This window comes from Macaca fascicularis, chromosome 2 (assembly GCF_037993035.2).
Source record: "Macaca fascicularis isolate 582-1 chromosome 2, T2T-MFA8v1.1".
Lineage (NCBI taxonomy): Eukaryota > Metazoa > Chordata > Mammalia > Primates > Cercopithecidae > Macaca > Macaca fascicularis.
Window position 1 is genome coordinate 46,608,535 of NC_088376.1, and position 12,307 is coordinate 46,620,841.

The 12,307-nt window shown below is 37.2% G+C and overlaps 1 protein-coding gene across 1 annotated transcript in view; it reads right to left on the reverse strand.

The window, feature by feature from the left end:
- SLC9A9 (solute carrier family 9 member A9) overlaps positions 1–12,307 on the reverse strand; it is a 586,998-nt gene that overhangs the window by 524,090 nt on the left and 50,601 nt on the right. The window contains exons 3-4 of the mRNA XM_005546010.4: positions 11,669–11,746; positions 9,871–9,947 (exon numbers count right to left, since the gene is read on the reverse strand). Of these exons, the coding sequence (XP_005546067.2) occupies positions 9,871–9,947; positions 11,669–11,746 (155 nt within the window). The remainder of the gene's footprint in view (positions 1–9,870; positions 9,948–11,668; positions 11,747–12,307) is intronic.

Here is a 12,307-nt window from a genome sequence, read left to right on the forward strand (position 1 = left end):
AATGGAATTGATGTGTGTGATCATGTGTGTGTAGAAGCAGAGTCACATTTACGGTAACTTGGTTGGAACAAAGTCCATCAGATTTTGGTCAAATCAAGAAAAGAAAATGACTATGTCTGAGGGTATTGGAGAATAAAGGTGAGCTGAGTAATTCCAAGACTTGAATATTTCATTTAAAAGGAATCTCATATCTGGATTCCTTAGGATAGGTTGTTTAATAATAAGACTTCTCAGATAAATTCTCCTTCAGAATAGAGTCTTCTTCAATTATTCTTACACATTTTTCTTGTTATTAGGCATTTTTCTTTTTTACCACAACAATCTTACATATCATTTTTTAACATTTCCTAATTTGGAGTTAGTATTTGTTCCCCTTTTTTTATTCCCTCAGGACTTGCTTCATTTTTTTCTCTCTCCTGTACTGTTATTCTTATTGCAACATCTCCAAGGTTGTGATAGGCGGCTGGATTGGTGAATGATGCACGGGCTCACACAGCTCTGACGGCTTCACCTCTTTTACCTCTAAACTACATCTCTGAAGATCTCCACAGTCCTCTCCATTCTACCTTTTGTTTCTTTTTCCGAAACTTCACTCTCCTCTCTGCTGCCAGAAATGCAGCCCACGCATGCTGTGATATGCATATGAGAAACCACACTGCTATGCAGCTTGGGTTGTATTTGACAGATTAGAGATTATTTTGTCTTATTTGGCTCTGTCGGGGCAGCAGTATATTTATTTTTCCCTTTGACACCAGTGGCAGCTATTACTGTGCCCATTCAGAATCCAGAGAGTAAATGAATGCACAGAGGAAGCACGGGGCCTTCCAGCCTAAGTCAACACAGCCTCCCTAAGCTCCGCTGTTTTGCAGCTGGCTGAAAACGGAATCACAGAGAGCAGCAGCCCAGACATAGGCTCCAGGGGCAGTGAAGAAGGCATGGTTCAGAGAGAAGGGAAGGGAGAGGCGAGAAACAAGAAGAAGATGAAGACAGCTGGGAAAAGAGAACGAAAATACAGCGACTCTGCAGCTGATTAGAACTGACCAGGAATACTGGCGACATCACTCTTGGCACTTTTTCCTCTCTGCTGCTGCCTGCCAACCCGAGTTGTTCTTATTAAAACACACAGACAAAAACAACAGAAGAATCAGAGTTTCCCAGAAATGGAAGTAAGCAACATAATCAGAGTTTTATAAATCTACTAAATAGCTCCTTTCACTCATTGTCTCTCTTATTTTCTTTTTAATATAATGGATACATGCAAGAGAATATATAGAAGATATACGGTTATAAGTTGTAATAATATTTTGAATACCTAGAAACACACCCCAACCCACAAGCCAGAACATTATCAATCACTTCCCTTTATTTGTTTCTTTTCATTCCATTCTTTTGCCTCTCCCCCAGAAATAATCATACCACTGAATTTTGTTTTAATTCCCTTACTTACTACATACATGCATATATACCTTCACACCTCCATACATGCTTGCATGCTTAAACAGAATGGTTTAATCTTGGTCATCTGTGAACATTTTGAAAAGATACCATATCATATGTGATATTACAGGACTTGATTTGTTTATTTTACATTGTTTTTAAAATTTATCCATGTCATCATAGATGACTTTATTTCACTGTTTTTCACTGCTGTGTAATATTACGTCAATTTATCTACCTATTCTGTTAATAGAATCTGAGTGTTTCCCAGTTTTTGCTATTGTGAATAGTGTTGCTACAAATATCCTTATACATGTCTCCTCGTGCTCATATGTAAGCAGGTCCCTAAGAAAAATACTTAGAAATAGAGTTATAAGGTATACAAATATAAATAAATTATATAAGAATATATTTATAAATGTAAATATATAAAGAAATAGAGTTATAAGGTATACAAATATAAATGAATTATATAAGAATATATTTATAAATGTAAATATATATACTCATAAATATATGCATTGGAGTAAATTTATATGAAACAGTAAAGAACTACAGTAATAACAGACAAGGTACTCCTGAAGAAGAAGATCCTCTCTGTCTGATCCTATAAGACATACAGACTTATTATGAAGTTAAAATAATTGAAAGTATGGTATTGGTGCAGGGATAGATTACAAACCAATAAAATAAAATTAAAAGTCTAGAAACAGATACCACAATATGTTATAGAAGAGGTGTTGTAGATCCTGAGAAAAGGCACGGCTAGACAATAAGTGGTATTAGTGTAATTAGTTATCCATTGGAGGAAAAATAATTAATTGGATGTTAACTTTGTGTCGTATAGAAAAATCAGTTCCAGGAAATGAATTCACCGTAAAGGGCACAACTTTAAAACACTTTAGAAGAGAATATCTTTCTGACTTTGAGGTAGGGGAGCACTTATTAACAAAATACAAAAATTCCAACCACACAGGGAAATATTTATAAATTTGACTACATTAAAAATCAAGAACTTCTGTTCACTAAAAGACATCATGTATGGACCAGGCGCAGTGGCTCATGCCTGTAATCCAAAAACTTTGGGAGGCCGAGGTGGGTGGATCACCTGAGGTCAGGAATTCGAGACCAGCCTGGCCAACATGGTAAAACCCTGTGTCTACTAAAAGTATGAAATTAGCTGAGTGTGGTGGTGCATGCCTGTAAGTCCCAGCTACTTGGGAAGTTGAGGCAGAAGAATTGCTTGAACCTGGGAGGTGGAGGTTGCAGTGAGCCGAGATCATGCCACTGCACTCCAGCCTGGGCTACAGAGTGAGACTCCATCAAAAAAAAAAAAAAAAAAAGACATCATCTCTGATGATGCATACTTCATACATGTATAAACATGTATGAAGTATAAGAGACAAACTAAGAAAAAATATTTGCAAAATAAATGAGTATAGATTGTTATGAAGAACATATAAAGAACTCTGGCAAATTAATGAAAAGATGACAAAACAATAGAAAAATGGACAAAAAGCTTGAAAAGGTATGCAAAAATGTAAACAACTTTATTAACAATCAAGGAAATACAAAAGAAGATATAACAAAATGTGATTTCATACTTTCTAGATTGGCAAAAATTAAGAGGGAAAATTGATACCAGTACTTTGGAAAACAATTTGGCATATTTAAAAAAATAAATTTATTTCTTGACCCTAAAACTCAGCACATCCACTATTAGGTATATATACAGGATGGCCACCAAGTCTGGAAACACAGATAGGTACATAATAAGTAGTTTATTGTTATTACCTCACAGTACATGGCAAAATCATAGCATGCCTATCTCCATACTTTATGGCCACCCTGAGTGCATCCTAGAGAAGCCTTTAGTTCTAGCTAAACAAGAAGATAGGTAAAATTCTCACTGTCCTGACTTTCTCTTTGCCCAGGCTCTTGAAAAACATACTAGTTCTGTGCTTTTGTGGATTGTAGCTTCCTAGAGAATCTGATAAAATGGTGGAATCAATGCAGACTGTCTCCCATGAAAAATTCTCTGCTTCCCTGAAATCCTTCTATGTACCATTTCAGGGTCTCTTCCCTGGGTTAGAAACCCTGCTCTAAATCATTCTCTTTCCAGGGTTAGAGCTTAAGGAAAGCACTGAGGTACAGATTGGCCTCCATCTATGAAGACACATCCTCAGGTTTGGGTTCTAGACCAGTAAATGTGTCCCGTCATCCAGGTTTAGAACTCAGCATTTCCAGGCTACTGAGACTCACCATATCTCTCCTAGTTAAGAACAGGTTCCAGAACCTGTTCCAAGGGCACTTAGGTCTCAAGGTCCCCAGTTGAGCAGGCACAATGGCACACAAGAGGGCAGAGGGAGAACATCCACACAGCCCCCTCACTCCTATGCCTCACGGACAGATTGGGAGAGGTGCCAGGTACAGTCCTATGGTGTGTATATTCAAGAAGCCCAATAAGAAATCAATACTTCTCAAGAATGTGTATATGAATAATATAAACAACCTCATAATATTTATAAATCCACGTTTTCCTGAGTGAGTTACCGAGTCCAGCATTCTAGCTGATATGGTTTGGCTGTGTCCCTACTCAAAATCTCATGTTGAATAGTAATCTGAATTATAATCCCCATATGTTGGGAGAGGGACCTTGTGGGAGGTGATTAGATCATGGGGGTGGTACCCTATGCTATTCTCATGATAGTGAGTGAGTTCTCATGAGATCTAATGGTTTTATAAGGTGCTCTTCCCTGCTTTTCTCTCATTCTCTTTCTTGCCCCGCTGTGAAGAGGTGCTTTCTGCCATGGTTGTAAGTTTCCTGAGGCCTCCCCAGCCATGTGGAACTGTGAGTCAATTAAACCTCTTTTCTTTACAAATTACCCAGTCTCAGGTATTTCTTCACCAGAGCATGAGAATGGACTAATACATTAAGCAAGTAAAATAGATTCATACCATCCCTCCAACCACCTTCAGTAAGAAAAGACAGGTTTGATTTCCTGTTTGCAATTATATTCACAGACAATTCTGAAATATTTAGATTTTTCATAATTTCTAGCCATAATGATAAAGGTAAGAATCTGAAATTATTGAGGTCTTGGTTTGTCAGACAGATATAATTACTGACATATACTGCCCATTTCATGAAATACTGCAGGACACATGAAATGTCATTTTAGAAGGAGGAGAAGGACAAGGAGATTCTAAGAGCATGTGTTCTAGAGTCAGACTAGCTCTGAATTTACTACCACTTACTGTATAATCTTGGACAAGTCTCAACTGCAGCATCTTCATATGTAAAATGATGATAATAACAGTATTTACCTCATAGGGGTAGTATGAGATAAAATGAGATAATACATGTAAAAAGCATAAGTCACTGTCTGGCACATGGAAAGAAATTTTTTAAATGAGGTATTCTTAAAATTAATTTTCCATTCCTGATCATTTAATGTCCCTTTCTTCAAATAGTTTTGAAACTGTGGAATTTGTATTAATTCCTCATTAACAGAGAAACTAAGAGAATATAAATTTTGTTGCTCTTAAAAAGAAGCACTTCATAGATACTAATGAGTTCTTAGAACAAATGTATGTGCTGACAGTGAGCTTCAGCTAGGTTGTCATTGTGATATATTGACATGGTGTATATGGTGGAGACATAGAGTCAAAGATCAAATACTAGTCCCCCAAGATGGAAGACATGAATACAAATGTATTGCAAACACATGGACTTTTCTTTTTAGAAGGAGATGGATGTAAGATACTACTTCTCAAGTGATAAAGTGGGAGAGGGTACTAGAAAAGGTAGGTGAATTCTTTCAGAGCAATCCATCATTAAAATTAAAAAAGGTTTATTCGACTTTTTTGCCAGAAAGAATATTGTTAAACTTTCCCATGCAATATGAAAAATGGTTTACATCTAATTTCTGAAATGACATGAAATTAATAAAACTTAAAGACCTCGTTCATGCAAATAAACCCAATGATCTCCATTCCTGTAAAGTATCTGAGTCCAGCTAAAACCAATATTGCTTAGCTACAGAAGATCACAGCCCACTAGTTGAGTTTTATTTATGTTCCACAGTCTCTCTCCATGGCCTTCACATTCTCATACATTTTGGATGCTGGACTTCATGGCCTTTTGTCAGCTGACTCTAGCATTTTCATTCCCACAATCTCTGGCGCTGCTATACGAAACCTACTCTCCATCCTGGAACCTTGCACAGTGTTCCCGGCACCCACCAGAACTAATGCACTTAATGGCATGGAAAATCTGACTTCTTTATCCTTCTCCATGAAATGTCTGCCCGGGATCCACTTCCTCTATGAAATCATTCTTAAAGAGTTTGATCTAACTTCTGAATCCCTCCCCCTGCCCATTTCATGCAAGTCTGAGTATATCTGCATAAACTCAGGCCATCCCTTAAAAATGTGAATTCTTTTTGGATGGACTTCCCAAATAAAAATCTCCCATGTCTATGAGAATTCCTACTGGGATAATGAAGAAATGTGGTATGTTGATGAATGAATATTGATTGATTTATACAATTTCATTTTTTTGGTGCTAATATTCAACAAACAGAAGTAAAGCAGGTTTTAGCATTAAGAATTTGACTCTGGAGCCAAACGATTTAGTTACTAATCCCAGCTCTATTATTTACCACTGTGTTACTCTTTTTTAACCTCAGCTGTTTCATCTGTTAAATGAGGTTAATAAATAGTATCTACTTACTTAATAGGATTATTTTGAGGATTAAATGGGTAATCCATATAAAGTACTTTTTAAAAGGGCATGATTCGTATCAAGCACTCCATAAACTGTTGTTGTTCTTATCACCATTTATTTGTAAGGAAAATATAGCCAGTCATTTTCTACAGTTTGATTGCATCTCATATAATGGAAGTTACCAAGTTATGAAAGTGTCAGTTTGATCTGAATTTAAGCATGTGCCCTTTTCTTCAGAAGTTCTGAAATTATATATCAAGACTGGCAGCATAAAAGTAAATTCTTGTTTCTGATTATATGGATCCCAAAACAACTGGACTTGCCAATACTCTTCCCTCATTTTTGCCCATAAGACAAGTGTAAAGTCACCCATTACCTCCTAGGGGTCAAATCCAGTGGTACCACAATTCCTATCCCATTTGACCTCTCCTGTGTTAGGTTCTGTGGACCCTCCCTTTTCCTTTTCCTTTGACTTCCAGAACACATGCTGTGTTGGTTTTCTTTCGAGTCCAATACTCCTCGGTGCCTTGTGAGTGTCTCTTCTCTTTCTTCAAAATGCTGGTGTTCCCTAGATCTCTTTCCTTCTCGCTTCACGTACTTGCCCTGGGTGATGCCATATTCTCCCAAGCTTTCGCCAAGCTAATGACTCCACCTTTACCTTTTCTGCCACTAACTGAGTCCAGGCCCTTATCATTTCCAACCTGGCCCATGTAAATTACCTCTTAAATGGTACCCACTTTAAAATTTCTCCTTCACACAGCTACCAAAATGACCTTCCTAAAGTAGGAATCTGACTTTTCATCTTCAAGCTAAAACATTTCAATGATTTCCCTTACTTCACTAGATGAGGTTCTAAAATATTTAAGCTATCTTTCCCTTCTGTACTTTAATGACCCACAATAAGAAAGTAACTACAAATTTTTGTTGCTCAGATTATACCCAGTTCAAACTAAGAACACCGTTCTAAAATTTTTCTTAGGACTACTCTTTTATTCAAATGACTTTCCATTATAAGTTGTTGGACAACCAACAATTTAAAATCTTGTCTTAAAATAAATCAAAATAGGTTCTCAACCCCAGTAAATGAAAATCACTTGATCTCTTAAATTGAAATGTTTTAGATAAAGGCAGTTATATACCACACACACACACGCGCGCACACACACACACACAGTATATATTGGTGCTTTCTTAAAAAGAAGGATATCGAAAGATCTAAGAAAGAATTTAGATTTTTCATGATAGTGAAAGCATATAATATAAATAAATGCACTTAAATATACTTAAAACCAGTTGTACCAAAGAAATGAAGTAACAATAAAAACTTACTATTCTACAATTTGGTAGCATTGTCCAAGAGTTTAGAATTTGGATACATTATAAATTTCAAGACTCCATATTATAGAACCACTAAAATATATCTTTACTATTTTTTTTAAGCATATGAAAAGATATTCATTGTTTTTGGATAGAGTAGTTCAATATCATCAAGATAGTAGTTCTCCCAATTAAAACATTGTCATTGTTATTCTGGAGCTAGAGAGGTTAATACTAAAGTTTTTTTTTTTTTTTTTTTTTTTTTTTTTTGAGACGGAGTCTTGCTCTGTAGCCCGGGCTGGAGTGCAGTGGCCGGATCTCAGCTCACTGCAAGCTCCGCCTTCCGGGTTTACGCCATTCTCCTGCCTCAGCCTCCGGAGTAGCTGGGACTACAGGCGCCCGCCACCTCGCCCGGCTAGTTTTTTGTATTTTTAGTAGAGACGGAGTTTCACGGTGTTAGCCAGGATGGTCTCGATCTCCTGACCTCGTGATCCGCCCATCTCGGCCTCCCAAAGTGCTGGGATTACAGGCTTGAGCCACCGCGCCCGGCCTTTTTTTCTTTTTTTTAAAAATTATTTTTTATTATTATACTTTAAGTTCTAGGGTACATGTGCATAACGTGCAGGTTTGTTACATATGTATACTTGTGCCATGTTGCTGTGCTGCACCCATCAACTCGTCAGCACCCATCAACTCGTCATTTACATCAGGTATAACTCCCAATGCAATCCCTCCCCCCTCCCCCCTCCCCATTATAGGCCCCGGTGTGTGATGTTCCCCTTCCCGAGTCCAAGTGATCTCATTGTTCAGTTCCCACCTATGAGTGAGAACATGCGGTGTTTGGTTTTCTGTTCTTGCGATAGTTTGCTGAGAATGATGCAGCTGGAAACCATCATTCTCAGCAATATATCTTTACTATTAACCAATGAACATTTGTTGTGAGTTCACATGTCTCAGAACCCTCTCTCAATGTGTAGAAACAATGCATAGGGATGTATAGGAATTCAAGAGAAATTGCTAAAGGAAGAGAGAGTGAAGACCTGCTGGATCAGACGCAGAAGTTCTGAGTTCTGTCTTGACCAGTGCCCTGATTCTCAGAAAGAGTGAGCCAATTATTTAACTATTGAAGATGTCTCATCTTCAGAATGAGAGGCTGTAGTTACATAGATCTCTTAGGCCCCTGCAAAGTTTAGAAATGTGAATATTTAGCTATTGCATACTCACAGAACAAAAAAGCCCTCCTAGAACATGCTTTAAGAAGGGTCAAGTACCCTGTGTCTCTCAGGTCACTCACAGTTTAAAGACCACTTGTGTCCAGACTTAATGGGGCTCCCTAATCTATACACTTGCAAACCTCCCTTTTCGGGCACTAAAATCTTTAATTTTCTCACTGTCTTAAACCATTGTGAACATATTTATATAACATAGCCTGACTTGTTCTAGTCTCCACTCAACAGAAATTTAGCAGTGCATTCAACACAAAATCCCTCTGCTTGCAGGCACAAGTAAAGACACTGCCTGACACCCGGTTGGTCTTCAACTGACACACACTAGAAACTCCATAAGAGAAGGGGTGGAGGCATGAACCGTGTGTATTTTTAGCATCAGTTTCTTGTGTTGGGTTGTAACAGCTGTAGACAGTAAAAATCAAGGGTAGAGTTGACTGTATCAGAAAATTGAAGACATCTGCATCATCACAGTCATAGTATCTGGATATATTTTTTTTCTGCAGTGGAGCTTTAATGTATTGGATGGGATTATCAGAGGCTGGATTGCCTTCACCATTTGGGACCACATTTTGCTTTATGATGAGCTGCAAGCCAGAGTGTATAAAGTGTGACTTAGGGCTCAGTAGCATAATCAAGAAAATATAATGAAAAAGAGTCTGCGTTCTACAGGGTGTTAACTGAAAAGCTATCCCAGTATTAAGCAACTCTGTTGGTATTTGCACACATCTGTTTCAGACTGCTGTCTTGTAAACTTTCTTTTAGAAAGAAAACCCTTGGCATATAGTTAGTGCAATCCTGCCAAATACAGGTAAGGTCCCTCAATAGAAAACAAAAAAGAATGCAGTGAACATATCAGCATTATTCAAACTAAAAGAAGAATGCAATGCACTTCACATAACTCAAGGCAAGTGATCCACATTCCCTAAATCAGAAGTCCAGAATTCACAGAGAAAATCCAGCAATCCTCTAGTTTGCTTTGAAGTCTTGTGTTTGTCAGAAGCCTCGGAATTAATCCAGGAAAAAAATGTACAAATATGTGACATACTAAGAAAAAAAAGACAATTTTCCCAGCCAGCAAGAATCCCAGAAGTGTTAGATCCCTCACACAGATCACAGACCCCACAGCCACCTGCAACTTGAGCTCCGAATGTCACTTACCCTATGACGATGCAGGAGATGGCAGTTCCCAAGAAGGCATATGTTAAAATAGATCCTAAGTTTTGAAAAAAGTGTCTCTGGGGAGAAAAAAAAAAAAAAACACTTAATAGAGTACATCAGAATTTTTTCTTAGTACAATAGAAAATAAAAATAAATGTATGCAGTTCACAGATCCCTCACTGTTTAGGCAAATTTTGGTTTTGGAGCCTCATTCCTGGCCTTATTGTGCTAATAGGGACTTAACTGATTTTCACTGCAAAGGACTGGGGGGAAAGGGCAAGAAACAGAAAAAAAAAAAAAAAACCACTGGAAGATGAGTAGGTAGGGATGAGAGAGGCAATTCCCAGAACTGGCTGGACCTGACAGGGAAGGAAGGAACTGGGCAATGTCTATGCCAGAATCGGGGCAATAATGGAAGACACAGTTTTCATGAAGTTTCCTTGTGAATGCAACTCCTTTAGCATTAAAACAAACAAACAAACAAAACTATTCTAAGAGTTTTAAGTTGCCTTTTGATTTTACTGGATCTCTGACTTCTCTTATGTCTTCTAAATGTGATGAAAATAAACTTTAAAAATCTACAACAGCCTGCTCATGCCTGTCATTACAGCAATTTCGGAGGCTGAAGGAAGGAAGATCATTTGAGTACAGAAGGTCGAAGCTGCTTTGAGCCATAATTGTGCCTGGGCAAAAGAGGGAGACCGTGTCTCCAAAACAAAACAAAACAAAACAAATCCCCCAACTTACAGCAATTCACTTTATTTTAACGAGTGAGCCACAAAATGATGCTTAGTATTGGGACTGGCAATGAGGAAGGGTGACCTGAACAAATCCAGCCTTCTACATTTTTTCAACTGCTTGCTTAGGGAAAACTCCATTCCAAGTTTTTGAGTGGGATCTGAGGAGCCAGACTGAGAGCAAGAGGGAGCCTGGAGTACACACAAGAAAATCAGGTCTGTAGTGAACAAGCTGCCTGGTTGCTGAAAATGACTGGTCAAGGGGAGGAAAGCCCCAGGAATCTCCTAGAGTGGGAACTGAGCAGCAGAAGAGCAGTCACATCACCTCTGCCTCTCAAAAACCATGTAGGCTGGGGCCTCACTCTGTGGCTCAGGGGATGCCAGTACTTAAACTATTATGAGAATTACTAATGTACAAAATGTGCATAGTCAGGCTGTGCCCAAGTATTGTTAGACAAGTGCATAGAAACTGCAAAACTGGACTTTCCTCTCTATGAGCATCAACAGTATTCTTGAGTTTTCACTTGAAAGGATAAACCCAATGTTAATTAATAACCAAAGTCTTTGGTTACAATCATCCACAATAATGCTGTCCAATAGAAATATAATGCAAGCCACATATATAAAAATTTTTAAATTTTCTAGTAGCTACATTAAAATGTTTTTAAAAGATGAAATATGTTTTGATAATGTTTTGTTTAATCCAATCTATCCAAAATACTAACATTTCTACATGAAATCAATGGAAATATCTACATTCTTTTAATAAATACAAAGTATTTAAAATCCAGTGTGTATTTTACATTTAAAGAACATCTCGATTCAGATGAGTTGCATTTCAAGAGCTAAATAGTTACATGTGGCTAATGGCCTATATTCAACAGAGTAGGTTTAGAAGAAGTCTAGAATTCTAAGCATGTCAGGTTTGAATCTGCATCACAAATCTAAGATAATGATACTCTGAGCAAAAAGAGAAGCCCATAAAAATAACAGTTTCTCATTAGTGCTGGAAAAATTCTCTACTTAATGATAAAAGAAGAAAACGATCACTATATATTTACCTTCTTTAGACTATATCCTGCATGAAATATAATTGGTGGCAGTAAAACGTTGAAGAAGATTTCTGGATCAAATGTCATCTGCCAGAAAGGAAAAAAAAGGATAGTTAGAATGATGCGCCTTTGGGTCATTAAAAAAAAATGTTTCAAAAAACAGTTATAATTACTTTTGCTAAGCCTGTATGAGGCATATTAACTATTAATTTGGCAGAGATGACGGTAGGAAAAAATGCAAATTTGGAAATTCATAAATATAGTATAACTGTAGCTTCTAAATGTAAAATCTACATACTTCCACACTATAGCTAACAACAACAACAACAACAAAAACTCAGTGAAATCTCTTTGGGAAAAATGTCTTACTGTGATTAATTATCCATTTTCATATTTTACATATGTGTAGGCTTCTGATAAGGATTTATTTAAAGTTTTCCCCAAATAAAACATTTTTGGAAATTGGGTCTTCGCTTTCCCTATTTTGTCCCATTCCAAAATTTAAAACATTTTCCAGTCCATGGAAGAACACACTTGAACTTGAAGATGGAGTTTTCTAGTATTTGTTTATTGAGTTTTACTTAAATGTTAAAATAAACTTGGCCATAAAGCAAGTATGACTTGGTATGAAGTACAGTGAAATTGTCA